Raw genomic sequence first — 27,550 nt, forward strand, 5'->3', positions numbered from 1 at the left:
TATGGACGATGCGGTCATCCATCAGAATGAAGTAATTGTAAAAGAAAATTTACTTGTAAGGAGAGAATAAAGTCTTTATGGCTTTTCAAAGAATGAGCAAATTCATCGATTTTTTAATCATTCTGGATTCTGGACACTTGCTGACCCCTAGCTCAAGTCTATAAAATAGTGATTTGCATAAGCGTCTCGTTCTCAAGTCGTTAAATAATAATATTGCAAGAAAGGGGCTATGAGGATAGTAAAATCACAAAATCCACAATTTCATTTCTCTCCACCTTCACATTGTTTTTTTTCTCATCAATAAAATTTATTTAAGAATTCTAAATAAATTAAAATACATGGCAACTGGGTACACAAATCGTCGATTGAGCTATATTTTTGTTCAAAAACAAAAATTGTCCCTTGCAATAATAAAAAAAAAAAAAGAAGAAAAAAAATGTTACTTTCTTTGACAAAGGAAGTGAAAGAAATCTCATAATTCTCATAACTAATAATTAATTAATTGGTAATAAAAATTAATAATAATTAAATCGATAATTGATAATGAACGTTGACAATAGTGATATCATCGTTAATTAATAGTTTTCATAATTATCCTCCCTCAGGCATGCCTTCACTGATTTTTTCTTCTTATCCTCGTGTTTTTTTTCTTCAATTTCATTTTATTTACAAATTATGCGAGAGATATGTTTTAACCGTAATTACTTCGATGGTAAATTTTATTAATTAAATTTTCTTGCAATTTTTTGCCTTTTTTAATTATCTCATTGCATTTGCCTATCAGAGCCCATTCAACATCAGAGATCAGTATTTCGTGGATTTTTTTTTCGTTTTTTGATAATAAATTTCCAAGGAAATAATCAAACTTTTAATTTGCATTGATAATCAATTATTTATGCAACTTTTTTTTTTCGTCGACTGCGGGGCTCGAGGGTTCATTCAACTGATCAAGTACTTTTTATTTCAATTAATTCATTGATGTTGAATTCTGTTTTTTTAAATTATCAATTAGTCTGTCATCAATCAATGAAACTATTGAATAATTTATTCAGCAGTTTTTTACTGGGTATGTAAAAAACGAAAACGAGGATGAATTGAGTCGGTGAATCTCGTGTCTTCGCAATTGTCTCGTTGGGCACTAATTATGTACAAATTATACGAACACTGCGAATTCACTAACGAGTCACTCATTTAGGATTTTTTTATCGAATATTTGTTTTACTTCTATCCGGGATGGAGCGAGAACCTCTGAGTGATGATTTATTACTGAATTATTGTTGTTGATGAGTTGAACAGACACAATCTAAACAAAAACTGGTGAGAACAAAATCTTTTTGAGAAATATCTCAGGAACGCGAGGAGATACGGCTATTTGTGATAAAGTTTTTCTTGTAAGAAATTTTACAATCTCCATAAAATTTTTGGACACGAATTGCCGTATCTCCCAAAAATCCGGAGATCTTCTAACCAAAACTGTCCAAGATTCAACTAAAATGAACTTTTCCGGGGAAATCAGCAATTAATAAATCGATAACCTGGATAATCCTCTTTATGTGAGTGTGTTCAGCTCTTCAACAACCGTCTCTTCTCATCCACACTCCAAAAGTTTGATTTAATCGAACAATTAGTACTGTTTAAGTACAAAATAATGAGTAAAAATAGTTGAAATAATGATTCTCACGAGCCCCATCGACGATTAATCAACAATCTCGAAACGACAGTGATGCCTCTGGGCGCTTCATTAAATTGTCCTTAACTGATATTTATATACAATCGTCTCATTTCCCCCAATCATTCGACAATTCGCCTCACACTCACTCTCATTCTTCTAGATTTCACATTTTTTCATGTATTTACGTTGCGCTTTCACTTTTAATCATTCACATTTTAACTACCACGCATCTACAATCGTTAACCCAACGGATCGTAGTGTATACAAGTAATACAAGTCCAAGGATTATTGTTTTTTTTCTCAATGAAATACAAGATGAAGGGGAAGTTTGAATTCTGTGATTTATTGGAATCAGGATTTTGGGGTTCTCAGACGCTCGTTCGTAAATATTTCTGAAACTACTGGATTGAGAGTAAAATGCCACGAAACATTTCTTACGGGAAATTAAATGATCTAGAAAAAGTATTAATGACTTTTTTCGATCAAACCAGTTGCTCCAGAGATATCTGAGAATTTCTGGGGTATATTTTATTGAAATGAAAATCCCAGTCTTCCATTCGTTTTCATCTCAATTAAACTCAGAAATAATTCCCTCAAACCCCCCAAAATCATCGATATCCTCACTGAACAAATCGACAATGACTTCTCTCCGCAGATAATCCTGAAGATTTAACTATTTAATCTATTAAATCAACCCGGAACATGTAATTAACTAAAACAAGCATTTCAGAGTCTTAGATCAAAATTTCTTGAATACCTCTGAAACAATCGAGTTTAGAGGAAAATGCCACAAGAAATTTTTTGTGAGAAATAAAATTATCTGCAAATGTTCCTTATAACGTTTTGCGATTAAACCACTGATTCCAGAGGCATCCGCAAAATTCTGTTCTGTTGTATATTAAAATGAAAACCAAAGACCCTTTCCTTCACCTTAACTGCCAATTAAGTCACCAACTTCACCGGATAGCTCCATTCCTCAAAATAATAATAAATAAAACGAACAATATCATAACATAATCCCCCATTCCAAAAAATCACAAAATTCTCTCGTTTTCTAATGATCCTGGGGGGTCTCAGTGGTAATAAAATCGTCATCACTATTTTATCATCGAAAGAGGAACCACATTTTAATTATTTCATCATTTTTTTTTCATCTTTCGCTATTTATAAAAATAATTTTAAGCCGCCGTATTTTATATTAGCAATATTATCGTTTATCATTAAATCGTTTTGTTTAGTTTCTCTCCTAAAAAGACCACAACTATAAGTAAACGTGTGTGTGTGTGGGTTGTCAATTAATCATTTTTTCCCTCTCGTTTCATTATTTTCAATTAAAAACTACTCATTTTTCCTTATGCATTTTAAAACTTAAAAAAACATTTTTCTTCTTTGCACATACACTTTTCTCATTAAATGGGTCTTTTACCTAATCACTTTAATCAATCTCGTCATTTTACTCTTTGTTATCAACTTCTTCAATTTTCATTCATTAATTTATTTATATTTATATATATATTTGTATATATGCGGATTTTATCATGTGGGCATCATTGGGGCTGTTCATCGTAATTTTTTTTAGCTTTTCGACACGCAAATTCACAGTTCCAATGTGACAGGTGTCTTTTATAAATTTTTTGATTGTTTAAAATTGAATTTTTGTTTTAAAAACAAATCACTTCACCTTAGGCTTTTTACCTTGTACTTTCCGCTTTAAAAAATTGATTTTCGAACCAAAAAACAGAGATTTAACAGGAAAAACCCTTACCTTTTCATTGGTAATCTATCTTCCAATCCACATAAATAAATTAAAAAATTGTCCGCTCATTGCTGATGTTGCATCATCAAAAATTCAATTTCAATCTCAAAAAGTCGCCTGATATGTCAATCCGACAAAATGAATTGAAAGACAGAAAAATTCCGTTTATTTGTCTCATTAACCATTAATCATTTAAAATTCCTCATCGATAATACTTATTTATTGTCCTTCAAAATAAACGGTAATTTTCCCCAGAGACCCAATGAACTCACACAGAGTGAAAAATAATTTGAATTACGTTGAATAGATTCCCCTCGAATGATGTTAAAAATTGATAAAATGATAGCATAATGAAAGTAATAAACGAAAAAGAGCACCCGCGCGCACGTCTCATTGTCACCCAGGCCTTCCAAAACTGAATATACCATTGGTATATGTACTTCAGAGTCTCATATATGTCTATGTGGTATAATTATTATTTTAATTTCATTTCAATTTTCATGTCATTCCTTCAATTCTCTCGTTATTGTTCGAGAGTTAAGTTCATTCAACGATTTTACAGGCTAACTGGACCTGACTGCACACGAGTTTTAACACAGAACAACGCCGGAGGTGAACCTCTGCTACTGGGGCTGGGCAGGATTGTGCTGGAGTGATGGTGGTGGTCCCTGAAATACCATTTTCATTAACCATTATTTATTGAAAATTATCTAATCATTATAACGCTAATGTGACTGCAGGATAATTTTTTATTGTTCTTTTGTCTCCAGGTCCGTAAAACAGTCTTCGGAATAATTTTACGTAAATCTGTGACAAATAAAAATACTTTTTAAATAATAATGAAGACTCACAGGCATTGCAGGGAAGGGAGGTTGTGAGTGCGCGTGTGGATGAGAATGTGGGTGAGTTATATGTGCAGCAAGATGCCCTGGCAGTTTAGGACCGTCCTCAGCCTTTTCCTCTTCTCGTCTCTTCAGACACGCCGCTTTTGGATTTAAATTTCTCTCTGAAAAAATATTAAATAAAAAATTCACCGACATATTAATAAATCATGTGGTTATTTTTTGCGCAAATCATTTTGCTACATTTTAGTTTATTGGAGGTTTGAGAATGACTAAAATCACGTCAAAATTGTCAATTTTACCTCTAACTTGTTGTTCCAGGGTCATAATAACCTCCACCGCCATATTGAGAATCCCGAGCTTGGTTTGTGGCTTGTCTGTCTTCAGGTGAGTCATACACATTCTTCCGAGCTCCTTCAATGCTTCATTAATATCCCTTATACGTATCCTGGATAATTAAAAAATCGAGAGAATGATTAGGAAAAAAATATGGACAATCGTGAGAAGTTTCTTGGTAATGTCAAGCCATATTAGTCAAGACAAAGAGGGACTTTTTTTATTCTCATGGGCTAGAATAAAACTACTGAAATGCTGAATGTTACCACCTCTCAATAAAAGAGAATTAAAGAATTCCAATGATTGTTTGAGAAATTTACTCAAATTCCCAGGAAGTGCATAAAATAATTTTAATAAATTTCGCAACTAATGTTCATCAATTGCTTTCGTAATTATCCATCCTCAGATGCACCCCCACATTTCACTTTGTGATTCTCGTATTGTCAGTTGTGAAAATAAACGGAATATACGATTTTTTGAACAGAATACGGGCCATTGAAAATTAATTTTCGATTTTGAATCTGTCGTGTGAGATTTTTCCCGGCGATTTCAATCCCATTCTTACCTCTCCCTGGCATTATTAGCTTGCCGCCTCTCTTTTTCCCGTTGTGCCTTTACATCGGGATCATCATCCTCGTCTTCGGCGCTCGAACAACAGTTGCGCAATAACAATACTCGATTAATCACCTGATTAATGATGTTTGTTAACTTACGAACTAAATTGAATAGTCATTATCTCTTCAATTTTTTCAATTATTCAATTAATTCAACAATTAATGAAGTAATAATAGGATTGAAACAAAAGATTTCACTGATTTGAGTTTTCTGGCACCAGATTCTTACGAATTTCGTGGACCCAGTGGGAAATGCGACAATTTGTGACTAGACCTTTTTTGTAGCCCTTGAAATGATCTACAAAGAGGGTCCCGATAAAAAAGGTTATAAATCCCATAGATTCGAAGATATCCAGTGAAAACTGATGATTGACAATTAGTGGATTCAAATTGTTTCGTCATTTTACTACTTGATGATTAATTGATCGTAATTAATTGATGATTTTTGTTGTTTCGAACGAGCTTAGGACGATTCCTTAATGAACACACGCAGGTTCAAATTAATTAAGGCCTCTCAAGTATCTTTAAGACCCGTATTCTCGGTACAAATGATCGTAATAATCCCATAATTATTTTCGTTGTTTATGATTGTTTAGTTTAATAGACATTCCTAAATTCTCACAGTTTAATCGTCATTTCGGTCATCCATTTTGGTGGTCGGTACTCTCTAGAGAATATTTATTCAATTATTATCAAATAATCTAATAATTCACTACAAAAATATTTCAACACAAATTAATTGACAAAAATTGAATAATCATCTGGTAGAGAGTAATGCCCATCAAAATCACGAACGACAATTCATCTGTGACACTGAAATAATACCTGTAAACATAAACAGTGCGCAGTGAACTACAAAACAAAACATTATTTATAAAGTGAAGAAGTACCAGGGAAATCCCTTACACTTCCAAAAATCGTGATTATCTCGTTAATAAGTGGAGATACGTCAAAATATCATAAAATCATTTGCGTGAAGACCCAAATTTGCCACAAAAAATGTCATCTTACATTTTCTCGCCAGAAGTTTCATTATCGAGATAATGTTCGATTTAATGGAGCTGTCAAAAAGGAACTGGAAAAAATTCTAGGAAAGCATGCCTGAATTGTTCAAATCTATCAATTGATAGCGTTGAATGAATAATGATCCCTGCTGACCCCTCGTTAATTTTAACTTCACAATTTTCCAATGAATTTAGTCTTTAACTGGGAATTAAGAAGGATTTTTGTCTTTTTTTGGGATTTTTTTATTTTTTTATTCTTAGTTTGTTTTTTTATAGTGCTTTAAACTTGCGTGTGTTCACTAACCTTTCGCGAACGTTGTTGGCTTGTCTGCGTTCTTTTTCACGCACCGCTTTGGTGCCAGGATCGTCGCAGTCTTCATCGGCGCTCGAACAACGGTTGTTCAAAGACAAAGCAAGTTAGATTTCATCTCCAAATTATTTTTTACATGTTTAAATATTCAATTTTTCATCATTGCCATTGAAATTACTGGGGTTGAGGGGTCCACCATGAAGGTCGTGGGGATGAGAATCATTGTAAACAAATGGAAACTAAATAAAGATATAAATAGATACATAATGCGAAGTGCAAAATGAAGAAAAATAAGTGATATTTGCATCAGCGATACTCCACTATTGTTGCATTGTTTTTTTTTATTAAACAGTTTCTTTCAACCCTTGCGACCCTCACGATAACCCTCAGAGTTTCAGTGTAACCCAGGTTAATTAAAAAAATTTATTACACCACCCCAAATCCATTGATTCATACTCGGATTTTTAGTGATTGTTGGCGAAAGAATTGAAGAAATAATTATGTATTCACAATAATTGGAATTGTTTAAATAGATTAGTTATACTTACTACCGACGCGAGCGTTTTGTTCCTTTTCCTTGTGACGTAGAATTAACGGCTGAGCCTGATATGACACCAGCTGCCAAATCACTGCTAGACGCCTTCGTCTCACCACCACTACTGTCTGGTGGATCTTTCCTCTTTTCTAAAGAGATGTATTCTGCTAATTATTGATAATGTTTTTTTAGGCCATCGTGGGTTCTTGGATCCATTGACAAGTCATTTTCTGATTGCATTTTGGGTTAAAAAATCGGAGTTAAGTGTTTGAACACCGTAAAAATTACAAAATGAGCTCTGACTTGTAACAATAGGTCTTATCGGGCTAATTAGCGATAATCCAGTTATCCATTTTCACGAGAAATCCATAATTAAAGAAAATGTCTGGCTCAATATTTTTATCAGAACAAGAATTCTCTCTTCATTCATTCTGATTACCATTTACGGCCCTCTTGGCATTCGTGTTTTAGCACTCTTTGTGGAACTAATGGCATATAAGTGAAAACAATCGAGTGTATAAGTGCCTACTTGACTTGATTTATCTGAATTCTTAGCTCTTGAAGTCGTGGGACTGTGAGAAAAAAATACCAGTGGATTGTCCAGAGTCATTTAAGGCGATATAACTGAATCAGTATCGTTTCCTGACTCTTTAATTGATCTCTACTTTGAGATTTTTATTATTTACGGGCAATCGAGGGAGTCATGACCAAATTGAAAATTTAATTCGAAGGCCTAATCAGCTACCACTTCCGGGGTTTAATTATTATTGACTTTCACTGGAATTTTAGATTTCCAGAGCATAATTGTATTTCTTTAATTGTAGATAGATCTCAGGAAGGAGTAGATTTAGAAGAAAATATTATATACATTATTTCTAGGTGATTTCATAATCCAGAAAAAATGTTCTGTCACTTTTCAGCTAAATCCACCCCTTTCCTCTGCATTTTCAAAATAGTTTGATTTGGTTTATTCATTTTATTTCCTTTATTCATCGAAAAAAAAAGAATAAAAATCCTAGTGAATGGACCCCACAGGGAATACACTGTCAGTGGCATAATAAAGGCCGCAGGAATTCTTATACTGGTTTTGTCTCTGTGATTTATCTAATATTTCCTTATTGGGAAGACCAACGTTGGCGAACACCTGGGTAACTCTGTTTATTTTCCACTATTTATTCTTCATCCTCTTTTCCAATGCCGTGGAGCATGGGAAAAAGCCATTATTATACGTGATGACCCAATAGCCATCGAAAAATGACTTGTGACAATTAAAAATTCTGAATCTAGTCTTCATTTTTTCATAATGAATTTGTTAATTTCTACTTACTGGCATTCGCTACTGATAGCCTCTCGATTTTGATTGATCCGTCTGTGTCGGGGGTGGGGGTTAAAACTGGATAGGATCCTTGGGGTTGAGCTACTGTCACCGCGGGATGTGGACTCGTCTGTTGTAAAAATAGAAATTAATTAGTAATTGCTAAAAATAATAATTGTGAGAATTTTTTTGTGAGTGAACTGAACAAGAATTTGGCTCTTGTGATCCATGTGACAACTAGTGAAGAAATATACTCACAAGGTGGTCCATTTGACTCGGTGACGTGTGGGAATAGAGTGCACCATGAGGGCCCACGGGACCAAGATGAAGATTAACTTGACTCTCTGCATGATTCCTCAATACATTTATGGCATCGTCCAGTCTTTCCTCCATTCGAGATCCCTGTACCAACAGAATATCCGACGATTCGTCTCGATTACGCTGAGCCAATTAACGATAGAAAACGTGTTACTGTTGTATTCAATCATCAATCATAAAAATTCAATGAGAAATAAAAAAAAGTGAATCAACCCCTTGTGCAATGAAGAATCTGTACATTTTAGACTAGTTTATAGCAAATTCCCATTGTCATGAGCCAATCGTCAATTAGTCATTAATACCCAGTGGTAATGTACACATAAGTGATGATGAGGTGAAATTTTCAAGGGATTAATAAAAAAAATAATTCAATCGAAAAATTAATTAGGGCAGGAGAAGAAAAACTTCAGTGAAGATAAATGTGGCTTTCTTATCTCTTGTTAAATGCTCGATTATCTCAGGAAGATGTGGAGATACAACAAAATAATATAAAACGTATTCTGTCGGGAATTTAATTCTATATAAAAAAAAATTTATCACATGTTAGAGTATCTCCACTCATTCAGGAGATAATGACAGAAAACCATCGACGAATTCTAAAATTTTTTCATTTCTTCGTCATTGATTTTAGGATTTGTCTTGATGGTTTTTGCCGATTATCTGGAGTAACGAGCGGTCCGACGGAAAAATGTCATAACCCCTTTTATGATGAGAATTTAATTCTCTACCAAAATGGTCATGATACATTTTTTAGTGGAATCAATAATTCAGGAGATAATAGTCACTTAACAAGCCGACGTTTTTCCGAGAAATCACGTTTCAAGATTTCACAGCGAAAATGATAAAATGATAATCGGCAATCCTCACCTCGGCGTGATCACGAAGGAAGCCGATGGCATCGTCTAGCCTCTGCTGTTCGGGCGCCGGCTTCACACAAAACACCAACGCAACAACAAAACCAAAAAAAAAAATGGTAACACCAAATCAACAACAACGTACACAAAAAAAACAAACCAAAGAAAAAAAAATTTCGTAATTTTTATTTAATAAATTAAACTGAAAGGGTTGAAATGAATTTAAAATTCTGAAAATATTTTTGTGTCACGTCTTCTATGAAGTTTCGAGGGGAAAACGTGCAACGATATTCTTTTCACGATTGCTTTCGTATTTTTTTATTACTGATTCAAGCTGGTGGACAATTTGTTAGTGATTTAATTGATCCTTGATGAGGGAATTCTATGTGCTGATGTGAACCCAGTGATTATTAATTAACCGCTGCGGGAAGTTGGAGCTTTTAATTACAGATATAGATTCTTTTGTTCGTTTACTTAGACATTAAATTTCAAAACCCGAAAAACATCTCTTGAAAAATGTCATATAGAAATAATTCTAATTTTCTTATGATCTGTCAATCATCTTTCACAGTGATCTTATAGTTTAGGAACAGCTCCATCTCCCATCAACTGATGAATAACGAACGTGTTCATAAGGTGCAATGATCTTCCGTGTGAAACAATTATAAAAAGCAGAAAAAAAATCGTTAATCATGAAATAAGTCTTCGTACCATGTGAATTGTTCCACGAGTTGGGTCTGCGGTGAAGTGGGGCGACACTGGAGCTGTATTAGAGGCCCATCCTGGTGCCGCTGGTAGGGGAGGAGGTGAACCCACTGGTGTCGATGGATTACTACTGTAACTCGACACCGATTGGTCCGTTGGGTAAATCTGCCGGATCAAAAATCACAAATTGCAATTAATCGATCAGTTCGCCTCTCAATTTTTCGCAGATATCTCGAGAACACGTCGTTTTAGCGAAAAATACCTTGCACCTTTTTTTAAGGGTATGAAATTCCGCATGTAAAAGGTGTTATAATATTTCTCGATTATCTCGTACACGAGTGGAGATGAGAGAAAATGTCACAATACATTTTTTGTAAAAAATTGAATTGCCCATAAAAAATGTTTTGTAACCTTTTCCCTATTTCCACTCGCTCACTAGATATTTACGACATAAACGTCGGTGTCATGAAATTCCTCAGCAAAACTGAATTTCCCATTCGAATGAGTAATTAAGATTAATTATTATGATAATGAGAATTTTGTTGAGTGAAGAGTGACGTGTTTAACGTACTCGTGTGCTTACTACAGAGGCAAGTGCCTTGCCAAGCGTTTCCTGGGCGGGTGTTTGATTGCTGGGTGCATTGGGGGCTGTCGACGGTGCATTTGGTGCACCAGGACTGTGATTGTATTGAAGTGATGCTGGTGATGGTGCACCAGTGCCACTAGTCGCCCTAAACGTTGACATTGGTGGTAGTGATGCAGCACTCGTCACCGCTGAGCCAAGAATTGGTGCCGCTGGCTCGCCATTCGGTGACATGGCCGAGTACGCCTTGAAAAATATTTAAATTGTCATTTTTTTTTCTCTCTCAATAATGAGTCCTCCTACGAGACGAAGCCCCTAGATAATTCCTATTCCCACTTTTTCCAAAAATTCCTCCTTGCAGTGAAATGCGAGAAAAAATTGACTGAAGACGAAGTTGAGCAAACTTTTAACAAATAATTTTATAATTTTGCACTTAACTTGATAATGAGTAGATTTAGGAAAAAATGTGACAATAGATTTTATACGCAAAATTAAATTCTCTATAGAAAATGTTCTATGAATTTTCTTCTTAGAGCTGCTCATTCTCGCAATATTCGTCGAATAATCCGAAAGTGGTGGGAAAAAAATTCTCAAACTCCTGAATAATTTCAATATCGTGAAAAATGGAGAAAAATAAATGCAACAGTGCCCTAGGTCAACAGGGATGCCTCCCTGTATGAATAGTGCGTGACTTCCGTTTGAAAAGTGCCCAGCCGGATGAGCCAACTCGTCATTTTCATCTCAGAGGGGCACGAGAAAACCGAACATCTGTCCCTTCTCCCTTTTCTCATTTTTACAAGAATGACCCTAGGGTGATTTTGAGAACCACTGGGCCCATGTATAACGTCAAATGACTCACGGAATGCTATATATAGAATTCCAACACCCACCCCACTGTTAAACACAGGGCGTTCTCTAGTCAAGTGCACGGTTTAATGCATGTTTCATTCACCTTTTAACAGAATTATCACTTTTTTTGGGAATTCCAGATCGTTCCAACGCTTTCCGAAAATTCTGAGGAATATTGAGGCGCCCGAAGGTCTCACAAATTAATTATAAATTTACAAAGGTCTGTTTTTCTTCCAGGGTATAATTTTGAAGTTGATAAAAAAAATTCAATTGAAAAATTTCGTTTTTTTATTTTTCGGAATTTTTTCCAAAGTGAATTCCATTCCCACGACCTTGATCACTTTCTCCGAACGTTTTTAGACCCTGGCATAGGGGGTTCAGACATACAAGAATGATAAAACCATAGAATTACCTCCCAAATCGTCTGGGAATCATCGAACGTAACAAATTACTCCGAATTCTTTGATAACGGTTTAATTAACTAAATAATGAGCGGATGTAACTAAACGTTTCATGAAATATTGTTCAAATTTTCTAATATATCTAAATCTGCGAAATCTGATCTAATGAAGAAAAAATCATAAAATGAAACATAATTAAATAACTCACCATCGGGTCATGTGGTATATGCATGGGATAGGCCGGCTGAGCCAAGTGAGGTGGGGCATAGCCACTGTAAGGTGGCTGTACACCGCCACTACCCGTCCAGGGATCACCAGGAGTTCCTCCCGTACTTCCATCTGTCAAAAAGATTCGAAAAATTCAATCGAGTACTTACAGATCCGAGTGGGTGCCGGTGTATTATCCTACAAGGCCGTAAAGTTTCATTTCAGCGCACGCAAAATTTTCAAACGCATGATGTAAAAGTATGTAAAATTTAATTCTAAAAAAATATTATTGCCCCTCCCCCTTTCTGCGGAGCATATCAGTCTCCCAAAAAACCCGAAAAAAGCGATTGTGAGAAAGTCGAGTAAAAATGGGCCATTATTTCAGTTGGAAAACAACAGCAATAAGCTTCTCCGAGGAGAACGTATTTCTTGATACTTTGCTTGATGTAATTTTGTTCTCGTCCTCCCTCCCCTTCCCCTCCGACTGTGAAACTAAGCCAAACTACCCCCCACCCACTGGAATGTTTCTGGGCAACGAAACTGGCATTCGATGGCTGATAAAACTTTTTCTCGCTCCGAGTTTTGCCCTTACGATCTTCCAAAAACTATCGTGCATTGGAGATGCTCCCATTTTAGTTTGTCAGAGGGAGATATCTCGTAATTTTTTGGTTTTGATGGATAGGTCGAGATATTCACGATTCAAAAAGAGGCTGACGACTTCGACCCTGACGGCGATGATTTTGGAGTTATGCGGAAAATCGGGGGAGAAATCTCATTATCTTACGATAATATTCCAGATAATTATCAAAGTATATGTTTATGGCTTACCAAGGTAGTACGGATCTGCGTACAGTGCCGCAGCCTTTGGAGATGTGTACCTAGGTGAATCTTGGCCAAATTCGTCGGATCCATACTGAAACAGAAATTAAAAATCGATCAATTAATTGTCTGCAAGTCGCTTGCTATTCACTAAAAATTTCCTCCATTTCCAGTACCATTTTGTAATTTCCATAATCAATAGGACTGACGAACATCCTGAACTCGCAAAAATTCACAAATAATTTACACGACGAGAATTCACTTCAACCCCAAATTTGCGAAAAACAAAAATGGATTTTTTCCTTCACTTTCTTTCACATTTGCGGTAAATTATTCTACGGCTCTTCCTCGTTTCGTATTCCTTTCGCAAAGTTTTCCGGTTGTTTTCGTCCCTCGAACTCTCCCCAGAGTTACCTTCAGACTCCCAAGACTTTTGGGTCCTCACATTGGCGTTTTGGGGAGAGAGAGAGAGGGAGAATCGCACTCCTCAAGGGGCTGGGGTGGCGTGGGAAGGAGGTACCTAACGTGAAGACGGTGGCAGTAGGAATTTAACGGCTTCTCGAGAGGGCCATGAAACAATCGTCCCAACTTCACTTTTACGTGGAAAACTTGAGATTTGGACCGACGAAATTTCATATGACATAAACACTTTTTAAAATAATCTCGATGCTAAAATTTTTTAATTACAAAAAATGAATTACGAGAAAAACATCAAGTCCAATAAATTTATTTTGATTTAAAAATTCAACACTCGCGAAAAATGATGTGAATTGAATCATGAATTTCACTGACGAATTATGTCAAAGATATCCCGACGCTTTCGCAATTAGGCTAATGAGTGGAAAAATTTAGTTGTCTTCGGTAATTATTTTTGTATAAGATTTTTAAACACTAGACAATCGCCAATTGACGTTGAAACAACGGGAGACTCTAGTGAACTGGTATTTCAATTTCTGAACATACACCACGAGCCCCCAGAAGCCCAAGAAACGGGTGGGGGAAGTTGGGGATTCGACCAATGGAGTGACCCACCTCGATACTTGAGATTCAGAACGATGCGATAAAACAAAGACGGGAAAAATTAAAAGAGTTTAGAATTTATTACAAATATAAATATTTCAGACTATTTCCTTCTGCCATTGTTGCTCAAAATCGTCCTCTAGGAATTGTCGAAATCATAAACAAGGAGTCAAGAAGTCCAATGCAATAATTACCAAAAATATCATTAAAGTATAATTAAACCACTGGGTGGACTACAACGTGAAAAGTGATGACGATTAGAAAAAAAATTTTGAGAGAAAAATTGAATTTGAATTTGACCCTGATCCATTGTCGACATTCCGGTATATTCAGTCGATGAATAAATATCACCGAAGTGTGTTATCAGTATCAAGAACAAAGGATTGAAAGTGTCTCTCAACGTTCAATTTACATCATTACTCGTAGCTTTGAGACACGAACGTTGAATTTATACGTATATTTTTGGCATCGAGTGTCGCAGCGTGAGCGATATTTCACCTTTTTCTTCCCTTCGGCGATGGGGAGAGGAGAGGATGAGGGAATAATATAAATGTACAGCGGTTGGATCAGAAATCTTAATATCGATGTCCAACAGTGTCAGCAATTTTTCTCCTTCTATATGAATATCTCAGATTGATTTACATCGTAAGGAGGAGTAGCCAACAGTGGCTCCTGTATTTTTCTGTTCAGGATGTCTCCATACGACAGTAAACTTTAAAAAAAAATATTATTGCTATAAAGATCCTCTTAACATTCAAGATTGTGCTCAATAGAAATTTATCTTGAGTCAAGATAACTCCGTGCGATGCATCCAAGCAAAATATTCCCATGAGTTCACTTAAAAATTTATCTGACTTTATCTCAATTCACGATTACTTTGTACTCCAAGTTATTTCATCTGGACGATTATCTAAGTTGAATTTTTATTTTTTAAAAAATACCTGAACATGCGAATGAGTCACACGTGCACGGAAATGTCATCGTAGGATTCAAGATCCAGCGAGCCCATTAATGACAATAAATAAATTACCATCCAGGTGTAACCACTCCGACAAATTTTAATTCCAATTTCACTCCCGTGGGAAAAAATTGTCAGGTCAATATTCTTCGATCTTCCGGCTTCGTCTAGGGTATTATTGAGAATAAAAAAGTTCCCGGGCAGGTGCTAGAACCATGCGGGTACACCCAAGACGTCACTTCGGGTTTGTAGAAGAAAAAAATTATTACAATTTGAAAAATTGCTGAGGAGTATGTGCGCATGAGAAACAAAACCTTTGTCCCTTAGATACAGAGAGCTAGAAACATCGTCTATAATTAGATCACTACGTCATGACCCCTCCACCGATATGATGCGTCGCATCACGCCTCAAAGAGACTTCACTCTTTGTCGATGTGAGTATTTATTTTTCATGAAATCCATTTTCTCAATTATTCAATGTTTAAATTTATGGAAAAAAAATTCTTCAAGATAATTACTGTAGGTTATAGTTCCTGATGAAATTATGTGGAATAATTATTGCGGAATTATTCGAGACGTCTTTCCCTTTTATTTTCGACTTTTTAAAAGCAGAGGAAATGGAAGATGCGTGTTTAGGGTATGAAGGAACTTCCGGCTCGTTTTTTAGAGTCTGTGGGAAACAATTTAATGGCTCTTAGGGGTTGACAGTAATTACTGATCACCTGGACGCTAAAACAATTATTCAAAAATTATCTTACAACCAACAGCGAATTTTACTTTAAATAATAAACGCAAAAACATCGGTTTTTGTTATAAATACATGTATCTCAAGAACGACTGCTCTCAACAAGACAATTTACCTCAAGAAAAGTGAAAAGAAATTGTTCTATTACGTTCTACACTTCACTATTAAATTCCACAATATTTTGAGTCTCATATAGGTGTCATTCAATATGTCACCGGATCCCCAGTTATTGCTGACAATTTGCTCGTCTATCCAGCACCGATATCGAATGGAAAAACGAAATAAATCGACGGAAAAAATTCAAAACAACTGAAAAATCGGAGGGAAAAAAATCAAAAATGATGAAACTCTGGGTCAGTGGCATCGGAAGGAAACCGGAAGTTACGGATGCGAGGTGGGATAGAGGATAGGGTTGAAGAATAATTCTGCTGGTGCATCGAGAATGCACCCAGGTGTTCATATGAAATTCTGCGTGTGTGGTTTTGTCACTGTCCTCCTCTCTCCTCATAAAAGTCATCGCCTACATTATTTATCAGATCGTTTCGTTCAGATACGTTCTCCACCTTCCAACGTCGAGTATTCATGATGCCAGTGTAACCGACAATTAGCGTTCGATAATGTACGTGATCGTTGTGAACGATGAGATGAATTTTTCGTTTGATATTCATAGCCAGTTACCAAAACAAATTAAGTCAAGTTAATTGAATAGTTTTTTTTATTCATTCGTTTTGTTCAATGGGTGGGGTTATTTACGAGACAAAAAGAAAATGAAGATGTCTGTTGATGTAATAGTGTTGGATATATGCGAAGTAGTGGTGTTGAGAATGAGAAGATAATTTTAAGATGATCTGACGGATGAAGTCGTCATTCCCACCAGAGTTAAATTATTTTCAAATAAGATGGGGAATTGTCGTGAAAAATTGTCGAATAATATTGTGGACAAATAATAAGTGGTGAATTGAAAATTTTTGTTTCTTTTAAAGATCCATGAAACATTGCCAAAGCCTCAGGAATTCTCCATCATTTTTTTTTACCCTTCAATTCCTTCCTTCAACGCACGATTTACTCTGGCTCGACGGTTGTTATATTAATTGGCCTGCGAGATCGTTAACACAGCTCTCGCTCCACATTTCTCGAATCACAGCGGAGAGAACCAACGAAAATAAATAAATCATTCGGAAAAAAAAAACCGGAAAATGGAGATAAAAAACATCTCTCACTTGAACAAAATCCGACCATTTCATTTGGAATTGCAAAGAATCTTCACAATGTTACTCCCCGTAATTACATATTATTTTTCTCAATAATGAATTGTTGGTGAATTTCGTAAGGGCAGTTGTCAGGAGTGAGAGAAAAAGTTGCCGCGAATGGGAACAAAAATATAAAAAAAAGATATAAAAATAAGATAAAACTCCGATAAAATTGTAAAAATGTAAGAGTCGTGACTAGAGTCCTTCAGTCGTATAATCGCGTCAATTAGGTCGGTAGTAATTAGGAAAATAAGATACAAATACCAGAGAAGTCACTCAATCCATCCCGATACAACCCATCCGATCAATTTATTTCACCATCGAAATTAAAATTATAAAATTCACCATCCGAAAGACGTATTTTCATTTTTGGGACTTTTCCGAGTTTCAGGAATCGCGGATAATTTTTAAAAAATTATTTCGACGGAGTAGAATTATTTCCAAGCAAAAATTTTTAGCTGATGAGTTTAATTTCCAGCCTCACGCAACGTTCTACTGTTTATAAACATCAGTGGGCTCATTACAAGAGCGTGCAATTGTAATTATGAAATAGTATTCTCGGAAAGAGTGAGGAAATGTCAAGTTAAAAATGATATAAAATGGGGAGTAAACGACAAAGTTCTTGGGATTTTTTCAGATGAAATAAAAATTGTTCGTAGTTAAAATAATGAATTTACCCCACTCTCCTGACCATTACTGCATTGCTTCCACGGACTGGGGCTACTCCGTTGTGTAAAATCACCAGAATTCACTCGGGAATTTCTCCTCATGTTCTTCGACTCACAAACAACCAAGTTATTTCCCCTCACGATAAAGTTTTTAAACTCATTGTTGAGATTATTCTCAAAATCACAGGAATTGAATGTGCGCTGTGACATGTCACAGTCGGAGTTGTACGTAAATCTCTTCATAACACTTCAACAATTTTTTTATTAAAAAAAAAACGGTAAAATTCACTGATAAAAATTTTCGCCGAAAGTCTCTCGCGAATATCTCGAAAACCGGGAGATTGAGATAGAAAAGCCACCAGACACTTTTTGTAAGACATTAAATTTCCCACAGAAAATGTTTTTTCACATTTCCTCCTCTACTCAGCCATTTCCAAGATATTGAAATGGACAAAGCAAACACTTTTATGAATCAATCGAGCACTCATTGCGACCATCGCCATTACCATTCAGGAATCAATAGCAATAGGAGTCTTGCCTTGACACAAATCTCGAAAGCACGTTTCGACGATCTTTCCAATGCAGCACGAAACAAGAAAATTATCAATACACATCGAATTGATCTCTCAAAAAATGTATCATAATGGAATAATGACTCATAAAACGGAGAAATCAAAATTAAATTCAAATCGTCGAATGAAATTGTTTCATTGATTTTGATGACCCATCAACGTGACATTTGATGGTCGAATAAATCAATGAACGGGAAAATTAATAAAATTGAGAGATAAAGTGGACGGCCAGCTGGTACGCCGGTAGAGAGACGACTGGTTTTGTTACTTGGCTAGTCGCGTACACATACTCAGAAAATCAGAAAAGAGGTAGTCCGGTATTTTCTATCCCCACCACCTACTGTTCCGCGGGTTTATAAATGTCTCGAGATTTACGAAGAAATGAAACAAAGACATTTCACTACTCACAGCCTATTTTCTGGGTAATGGCAGTTTTCTACTGGACTTCATAAGCGATTGATTTATGATACTATTTTATCGTAAAACTGGTAACCCGTGGGAGCCCTTGACCCTGTGAGGTATCCAAAAGTTCAACTAATCTTTACCCCGTCCCTCCGCACCCCTTCAGAAAGGGGACACATTATTTTTACTGCTCGTGCGTAAAATGACCCCTTGTGCACGTATCGAGTACGCAAAAACCCACTTTCCGGAGGTTGTGATAAAAAATAGAGTTGAAACCTCGTAGAAGCTGCTGAGCTGAGCTGGGCTGAGCTGTTTCCGAGGAACGACCGGTCTGGTTTTTCGTCCTAGGGTGGAATCCACTGGCGACTGTCAATCCTGGAGCCAAAAAGCGGCACAGGTCGGTAAGAGCAATTCTCAATGCAGGTCAATATCGAGAAAATTTCGAACTGATAATCGATTCAGAACCAAATGGGAATTGTTATTGCCTGATCTCTGTCTTTCTCTCTCTCTCTCGCTGACCCCCCCGAAGTCGGCAATTATCAAAGACCCGAAAAAAGCCTCTCTCGCTTCCGCTTCTTTAATCCTCCCTCAAGTTTCTAGAGTTTACTTTTCGATCCGACCGGTAGTTCAAACATACAACAGAATCCGAGGGGGATTTTAAAGGCGCCCCAACTCGGTGTACAGTGCAAACACACATAATCCACTGTTTTCCAGTTATCGCCACTGTTTCCAGAATATTCCTTTTACATTTTGCCCCTAATTTTTTGCAGAAATGAAAAATATCTCTCTCTTACTGACTCCCTCCCTCTCTCTTCAATCAAAAACCTCTCAAAAATTTTCCAAAAAAATTCTTTCTCGAGATTAAACAGAAATTGACCCCCAAATGCACTTCCAACTTATCTCCAACAGCTCTTCCAAAATTTTCTTTGCAAAATATTTCCAAAAATCGATGAATTTACTGAATCCCTAAAACAATCATCAAAGAAGCTACAGCTGATACACAATCCCAAAGGGTCTCACTCGTGAGTGAACGTTAACCACTCTTCAGGTATTAAACCAGTAGAACTGGCTTGTACATGACCTACGTGTATTTGTGTTTCAGTTGTTGCCCCCTTGGCCAACCAACTAACGCCCACTGGATATATAAACCCACAATGCAAGAGCAACCCGAGGCTCTGGTGAAGGTGTATGAAGTGAGAGAAGGTGAGAGAGATGACGGGAATGAGACACAGAGAGAGTTAGATTGTTAGAATGTTCATGGTAGGAGGAATAGGTGAAGAGGGGGGCCGGGGGGAGGGAGAATAGCCACCCGAGGAAACTGGCCAGACTGCCTGTCGCCGTTGACGTAACCCTGCACTCTCAATGCGATATGCATAAACGAAAGACGATACAGTTTTTCATTTTCATCTGTCTTGCATTGACAGCATTTTGCGAACCAGGGGAGGGGAAGTTTCAGGGGTTTGCAAAAATGGAGCATGCAATTTGGGCAAAAAAAGATAAGATAATGAAGAGAAGTTTCTTGCGAAATTTCCTGAGCGAGAGGAGAGACTGATTTTTGGGAGGGAGTCCAGTTTGAAAAAAAAATTAGGAAACAATTTTCGCTGTCAACCCCTGTTCAGTGGGGAAATATTCGAAATTACCCGGCTCGTCAATTTGTCGACAATTTTCAGATGAATAATGCATGGAGAAAAGTTTGCGAAATGTAGTTTAGTCGGAGGCTAGTTTCTAGGGGGTAGGAATGCGTATGCAGGAGTGATAAATCTAGTCCCATCAATTTGAGGGATTTAAACAATTTTATTATGTACATGTTGTGGGCGAAGTGCACTGATACTTCTTAACGTTAGAAAGTTGAATGAATTAAACGTCCTAGACTTTATTATTAGTCACTGCCCACGCGGGACCCCATTTAGCTAAGTGCCAGGCAGGAAAATCACGGAAATCACCGTTCGTTGCATCAATTGCCTCAACTTTTGTGGTTAACCCCCTCAATTTACTTGAAATTGTCAAACTTAATTGACGCATATTTTTTTTCCATTAATAATCCATCAATTTTTGACTTTCTCACTCGCGAAGATGCGATGGAATTGTCTCCTCTTATTCAAGTACATTTTCATTGCTGTGGATACTGTTGTGCACTGATCCTAGTTACCCTTTCTGTATTTCTGCAAAATCCCAGGAGTGAGAACGTGAAAATGAAAAATTGAGAGAAAACAGTTGGGTGGCATAGATGTGCGTAATCTCGTAGCAACAGTGTCACTGGCCATTGTACGTAGCCGGTAGTTTGTCCACGAGTACAATTCGTACACTTTTATCAGGTGAGAATTTGTGTACAACAATGGATACGTACATTTGGCATTTAAACTTGTCACTCTATCACGGGATTTTGGATCGTGGGACATATGAAATTGGAAAAATAATTTTCCAGGATGAGGAGACTGTAGTCACATTTGCAAAAATAAAACCTACAATTAGAGATGGCCAATTTTCAAAATGTTTTCAATTTTTTTTAATAAAAAAATAAAGCATCTCTCAACTTCAGCTGAACTGGAAAATTCAATGTCATACGATAAGAATCAAGTGCTTAGCGAGAATGCAGACTCATCACGACTGGAATTGCCTCCATATCTCCCACCCCCCGTACTCCCATCCCCCTCACGATGATGTCATTGGAGTGTCAGATACTCACTATTAACAATTCGTCCCTCGCTCTCAAAAATGGTGACCAGAATTTCCGTGAGAAATGGATAAATCAAGAAATGTCTTTTATCCTGAGGTCAACTCCATTCTGCACAGCTTTATTTTTATTCTGTTTTTACAATGTCAATTCTAACTACGGGATTTACGATGACATTCTTCCCAGTCTGACTTACCAGGATAAATTTTGTATTGCAATGATGAAAAATTCATTGGCCAGAACGAAAATGGTGAGTTCTTTCTCTGCCGAGTTTGGGTAGCACAAGTTGTTTATAAAAGCCGGCTGGACGAGTCTTCAATAGGTTTTCTGTATGATATTACACGACTGGAGGCTTGTCCTTGGTAAGGCAACCAGTGGAAAGGGCAACCACCATGGGAATCACTGACTAGTGTAATTACTGCGGTTTTTACTATTTTTTAGCCTTTATGCTACAGATGATTTATGACTCAAGGTTCAATAGTAAAAAAAATCAGCTGACAGATGGAGGATTTTTATCGGTGGCATTGAATAGCCAGAGAAACTTCACCAGATAAACACCCTATGACGACCCCTTTGGCTCCAGGGCTTCCCAAGATACTGGACTTAATTAACTTAATTTCCCCACCTGGACAACACCCACTTTTTCCCCATTATTTTCAAATATATTTCATCTAAAATAATTATCCCTAAAGTAATCATATCCACCGCGGCTCTTCACCCCCATCCAGAATTAGAAATTCACTCGTCTCATCAAGACACAAATAAATGCAGAAAAAAATTCATCAACAATTATTACCACGCGAAAAAAAAACATTTTTCAATATTAGCTACATCGTAACGTACCCAAACCGTTACCGTGAAACGCATTTTCATCGTGAGTTTATGTGCGCCACGATGAATAGGGGTAACACCACGAGGGGTAGAAAGTTGAAGGCATTATAACACAACTACAAATCATAGAGTGGGCCCCCCCCTTCGTTCGGCGAAAGGGTCTCGGAGTTTGACACTGGAACGTTACAATGCTGGATATTCCTCTTTCGAGGGTGAGAGGGAGGAGGTTGCCCACCCCCTATGTCCACACCCTTGGTATTTATCTCCCTTTGTCATTTCTGTTACGATTATTGTTATTTTAGATCATTAAATAATCTCCCTTTTTCATTATTTTTTCGCCATAACCATTTGAAATAAAATTTACCAACAAAATTGCGAAAAAAAACAGTCTATTTTTAAAGCAAATTTCCGCCCCCTGATGTCTATGCGTTCCCGCCAAAAATTCAAACTTTCAATTTCTTGGAAATCCATATTTCCCCCCGCAAAAAAAAAAGAATAATAATAATAATAAACCTGAACGATCTGGGAATGACTTTGACGTTTGTATTCGTATACACGATTGACCAATGCCAACGTAGGTCGACGTTTATTGGTGCGTGGAGCATTGGGAAGCCGTAAAACTGTGAAGATCAACAAGGAGACGAATTTATGAGAGTTTTGCTGCCGGATACGAGTGAACGCGTTCGTCAGAGAGTTAAGAGAACATGAGAGGACTATGTGGGGTGGAAAGGGTAGGAGGAGTGAGTAGAAACGCCGACATTTGAGTGTAGGCAGACAGCAGAGGCCTGAAATCCAACGGGTGTTCAAAAATAATTTCACCGATGATTAAAAACTAAAAAATAAAGGAAAAACTGTCTGAGATAATTATTTGTAATTTAATGGGATGGAGAAACCAATTTTATCAGGAAATATCACATTGACGGGACAAAATGATTCCCCCAACTTTTTTTTGGATTAGAATGTCTTCCCAGCATTGTGGTGACACCTGTTTTACGTTTACAATCGGATTTTTGAAATCATCGAATTTATTGACGGATCAATACCGATTTGTAGCACAAAATACGGGGGAAATGGTTGTGTCAGGATGTAGGGGGAGGCCCTTGAGTGTGTAATGACGAACCGATCGAATTTGTTGAGTAAGAATGGCAACATCCCCTCTGTAATCTTCCCCATAGGGTCATTGTATTCTTCGCCCCCTCCAAATTTTTTTTACCACCGATGGAGGATGCGAGAGGAAAAAGAGAGCATTTTCTGACGCGTATAATTCCCATCCAAAGGCGATCAAATAATTGAAATGGGTGATGCGTAGGTGACGTGGGGACAACCCTCGTTTATCCGGAAGGGATAAGTACAGGGGAAAAAATGAACAAAGGGAATTTTTATGGGTGTGATTTTTCTTTTTTCTTTTCGATAATTGATGATGATTGATAATTCATCATCGGGGGTGATACCTTTTTCATTTGGACCAATGGATGAATGGAATAATCAAGATACTGGAGAAACAAAATGGCGGATGTGACTCAACGGAAGAGGATTTTGGGTTTTACGTACGTCAAAACGTTCCAAAAACTATTTCGACTGATTTATTAATTTTTTTCATTAGTTGGAAAATTGGACGGCTGAAGGGACTATCATGTGGGGTCTTTTGGCCCATTTTTCTCTGCCTTCTTAATGAAAAGTGAAAAATTTACCAATTATCGGAGAGACAATCGGCTTTGGTGATGCAGGGATGAAAATTTAAGGGCTTTATTTATTGATGATCATATCGTGTGATCGTTGTGACTTGCCGTCTCTCGGCGATTAACCGCACGACTCCCCCAAGAGCAACAAATCCCACCCCATGGTCTATAGTTGCCCTCTCAACCCCTCAGTTATAACTGAAGTCCTGTGTTGTGTATGGGTGTATTTATTTATGAAGAGTAAGCAAGACTCGCGTGAATTGTGTAGAGACACTAGTCATGCAATCTATTGCCTTTGGGGGGGAGAGGGGATAGAATTTGATGGAATATCTGAAAATGTCAGAGAGGATAGGAGTCACCAGGTCATGCTTGGCTTCATTTTTTCAAAATTAAATTTAGATGCTCTCCATTTTTTTCTACTAAATCGGTAGAAAAATGGAGGTCATCGAAAATAAAAATGGTGATGCAGAATGGGAGATTACAAGGGGGAAGATTTCAGTGAAAATTTCCGTAACTTTTTAGTCCCACAAATAAAAATTCAAGTAGATAAATTTTTCGTGTTAGCTAATTAATTGCACCACCAGATAAATGAATAAAAATGTTGAAAAAATCATTTATAACGGCGAAAAAAATGTGGAAAAACCACAGGGCAATGTGTGGGGGCATAAAGTGTAGTATGTTCTGAACACATGAAGCATAAAAATTCAGTGGTGCACGAATTTACGGGGACAGAAAAATATACTGGTGTGCGTTGTGTATGTGTGTTGTGTGCAGCGTGCGAAAGCGAGATAAATATCTTACGGCTCGCTACGCGTCACCCATTACAAGAGAGTGCAAAAAAAAAAAGAATGATGAAGAGTGAATGTATCAACAGTGAACCATCAAATGTAAAAAATCCAAATTATATACGAAAAGAAATTTTGGGTAAGAATTAGACCTCTAGAGGGCGAAACGTGGGACAAAATTTGACTTGGGAAGGTAATTTTAAAATTTCCTTTCGCGCATAAATTTTCCCTCGAGATCTTTTCACTTTTGTCGCTCAAGAAAAATCAAGACCGTGAAAATGGGAACTAGTAGGATGTGTCTGACATAAGTGGTACCTTTGCGGTCCAGGAAGAAACTGACACGACGCCTCCCCATCCATTATTTCCCGAGATATAGATGAGCCCAGGATGAAGCCAAAAAACTATTTTTCGGCACATCTCGGTAAATAATGGGTTATGAGACAAGTTCAGTCTCGTTGTGGATCAGAAAGCTGCCACTTAAGTCCAACCCTGTCCAATTTCCCCTCCCATCACCCCAATGTTCCCACAAATTGTGGAAAAATGAAAATCATGAAAATGACGGAGCCAAGAATGCATAATTACCCGAGAAATGAATATTTGGAACCCCGAGTGTTTCCAACCCCTTCCACGAGACAATGGATTCAACGGAGAATGTTTGAATAAAATGTCGGGAAAATTTGCCGAGAATTTTCCTCCGGACACAGGAATGTACTTAAAGGCGAACAGAGAGTTGTTGAAAGGCGAGATAAAAGATGGAATAAAAGGAGTTGCGCATCGGATCTAAAGGTGGGAGGGGTTGAAAATAAGAAGTACCCGAAGTGAAGAGAGCTTTCTCTCGATCCCCTGTTTTTCACCAAGTAGAATACCCTGTTACTTAAATATTTAACTAGGGGTGGCTCTTACTACCTCGAATCAACATCTCCCTATTTTTAACATCCCTTTGTTCGATCGAGTGCACAATCACGATGGAAAATTTGGCTGTACTATAAATCCAGTTAAATTAGCTGATACTCCGGAAAACAAATTTTTGTTGACAATTGTTTTTCCCTTATTTTTTTTGTTCGTGGTGAAAAAAAAAAATTGAAACAATTTATGAATAAAAAATATCGGAGCGAAACAACTCTTTCAATCCCTCGACGTGTCGGGATTCCCAACGTTTGTTTCATTTTTTGTCGATTTTATTTTAATCCCCTCGTGTGCCACCCTCGGGTGTGAATAACAATTATGTAATAATTTAACACAATTCTTCACCCCTCTATTCATGGCCACCCCCTTCGTCCGCCCCCACGTGACAGCGTCCATTCCACGGTAGCGATAATTCCATTTGAATTTTCACGTGAGAATAAAAAAAAAGCATTTCCATATGTACGTGAAAATTGAAATTTCAGCGATGAATAAAAAATAAATGGCGGAGTGAATTAATTAATTCGGCGGTTGGGATGCATGTTTGTCTACACAAATGGAAAAAAACAATGCTCTTGACAGTCTTGCCATTTTTTTTAGTCACATCGATAAATCAAGGTCGCGGAGTAGCAAAATCGACCCAAAAATATTTTATAAATGCGACCAATTGTGTTCAAGTTGAAATTTCATTGATTATTTTTCCCACCCAAATTTCAGCCAATAGAATTGCACCATTTGTTGATATTTTGTATAGCCTACCTCGAATATCAGCGATTATTTTTCCCATCCAAATCTTGGCCAATAGGATTGCACCATTCGACGTTATTTTGTATAGTCAACACGGTATTTCAGCGGATATTCTTGAAAATTACACTGGAAATTTTGCATGTTGATATATATAAAAAAAAACAAATGTTGAAGTAACCCTCAATTGTATCTGACAGATTAAATGGCAATTCGTTGAAAATTATGTCTCATGGTGCAATTCTATCGGCCAAGATTTGGATGCAAAAAATAATCCCCCGAATACCACTCGAACTTCGAAATTATCTGATATTTCCCTCAAGGTTCCCTGCAAACAAATAAGCTCGTCAAGTTTTCCAGAAAAATCACTCGCGCTTCGCGCTCGTGATTTTTAAACTGGAAAACTTGACACGTTCATTTGTTTGCAACGAACCTATCGGGAAATATCCGATAATTTCGGAGCTCTTGTGGTATTACATGCGATAATTTTTTGAATATTTTGGTAAACAAACGACACTTAACCAAATAAACCTCTTTTCATGTCATGGCACAATTCTCTTGGCCGAAATTTGGATAGGAAAAATAATCCCCTGAATACCACTCGAGCTTCAAAATTATAGAATATTTCCCTCTAGGTTCCCTGCATACAAATGAAGTCGTCAAGTTTTTCAGGAAAAATCACTCGTGCTTCGCACTCGTGATTTTTTAGCCTGAAAAACTTGACTCCTTCATTTGTTTGCAACGAATCTATCGGGAAATATTCGATAATTTTGAACCACTTGTGGTATTATATGTGAAAATTTATCGGACAATGTCCCTATTCCATCTTTTATCGATAAATTTGCATTGAAAAATTGCGTATTTTAATGTGCTTGCTCCACAAAAGCGGTTATTTATCTTCTCGAAACTATGCAAATAATTCGAATTAAATTATCGCTGAAGCTAGCAGACAATATGGCGCGCGTCGATGACCCGTAGCTATCAGAGACGTCTCACTCTCATCTCTTCTTGGACTCTGTTATCATCACAAACTTCTCTTGCTTTTATTCCCTCCTCGCCTTACGAGAAAGTAATGAGTCCACGTCATCAATTCGGCGAATACAACTCGCTAATTCCCATAGAAATGAATAACAGTAGAACAAGCGCCCAAATTTCTCAAATAAACATCCGAACGACAAAACCATTGGCTATTTGTATTT

At 37.0% G+C, this 27,550-nt stretch overlaps 2 protein-coding genes across 25 annotated transcripts in view; one reads left to right on the forward strand and one right to left on the reverse strand.

The window, feature by feature from the left end:
* The window catches only part of LOC135166589 (uncharacterized), a 131,454-nt gene extending 126,464 nt beyond the window's left edge, over positions 1 to 4,990 (forward strand). For both annotated transcript variants that reach the window (XR_010299714.1, XR_010299715.1), the window contains one exon: positions 4,592 to 4,990. The gene's annotated coding sequence lies outside the window, so the exon portion shown is untranslated. The remainder of the gene's footprint in view (positions 1 to 4,591) is intronic.
* Da (daughterless) overlaps positions 260 to 27,550 on the reverse strand; it is a 65,916-nt gene continuing 38,625 nt past the window's right edge. For 5 of the 23 annotated variants that reach the window (XM_064128992.1, XM_064128991.1, XM_064128976.1 and 2 more), the window contains 12 exons: positions 13,130 to 13,214; positions 12,303 to 12,433; positions 10,833 to 11,090; positions 10,268 to 10,426; positions 9,570 to 9,629; positions 8,643 to 8,825; positions 8,397 to 8,514; positions 7,083 to 7,236; positions 6,529 to 6,618; positions 4,573 to 4,718; positions 4,280 to 4,434; positions 260 to 4,096 (listed from right to left, as the gene is read on the reverse strand). In XM_064128992.1, coding sequence (XP_063985062.1) covers positions 4,052 to 4,096; positions 4,280 to 4,434; positions 4,573 to 4,718; positions 6,529 to 6,618; positions 7,083 to 7,236; positions 8,397 to 8,514; positions 8,643 to 8,825; positions 9,570 to 9,629; positions 10,268 to 10,426; positions 10,833 to 11,090; positions 12,303 to 12,433; positions 13,130 to 13,214 — 1,584 coding nt within the window. In that variant the 3' untranslated portion in view covers positions 260 to 4,051. Of the gene's footprint in view, positions 4,097 to 4,279; positions 4,435 to 4,572; positions 4,719 to 5,171; positions 5,262 to 6,528; positions 6,619 to 6,639; positions 6,774 to 7,082; positions 7,237 to 8,396; positions 8,515 to 8,642; positions 8,826 to 9,569; positions 9,630 to 10,267; positions 10,436 to 10,832; positions 11,091 to 12,302; positions 12,434 to 13,129; positions 13,215 to 13,296; positions 14,064 to 17,770; positions 18,586 to 27,550 lie in introns of those variants that run through there. The other 18 variants (XM_064128979.1, XM_064128999.1, XM_064129000.1 and 15 more) reach the window with 17 other exon arrangements.

This window comes from Diachasmimorpha longicaudata, chromosome 10 (assembly GCF_034640455.1).
Source record: "Diachasmimorpha longicaudata isolate KC_UGA_2023 chromosome 10, iyDiaLong2, whole genome shotgun sequence".
Classification (NCBI taxonomy): Eukaryota; Metazoa; Arthropoda; class Insecta; order Hymenoptera; family Braconidae; genus Diachasmimorpha; species Diachasmimorpha longicaudata.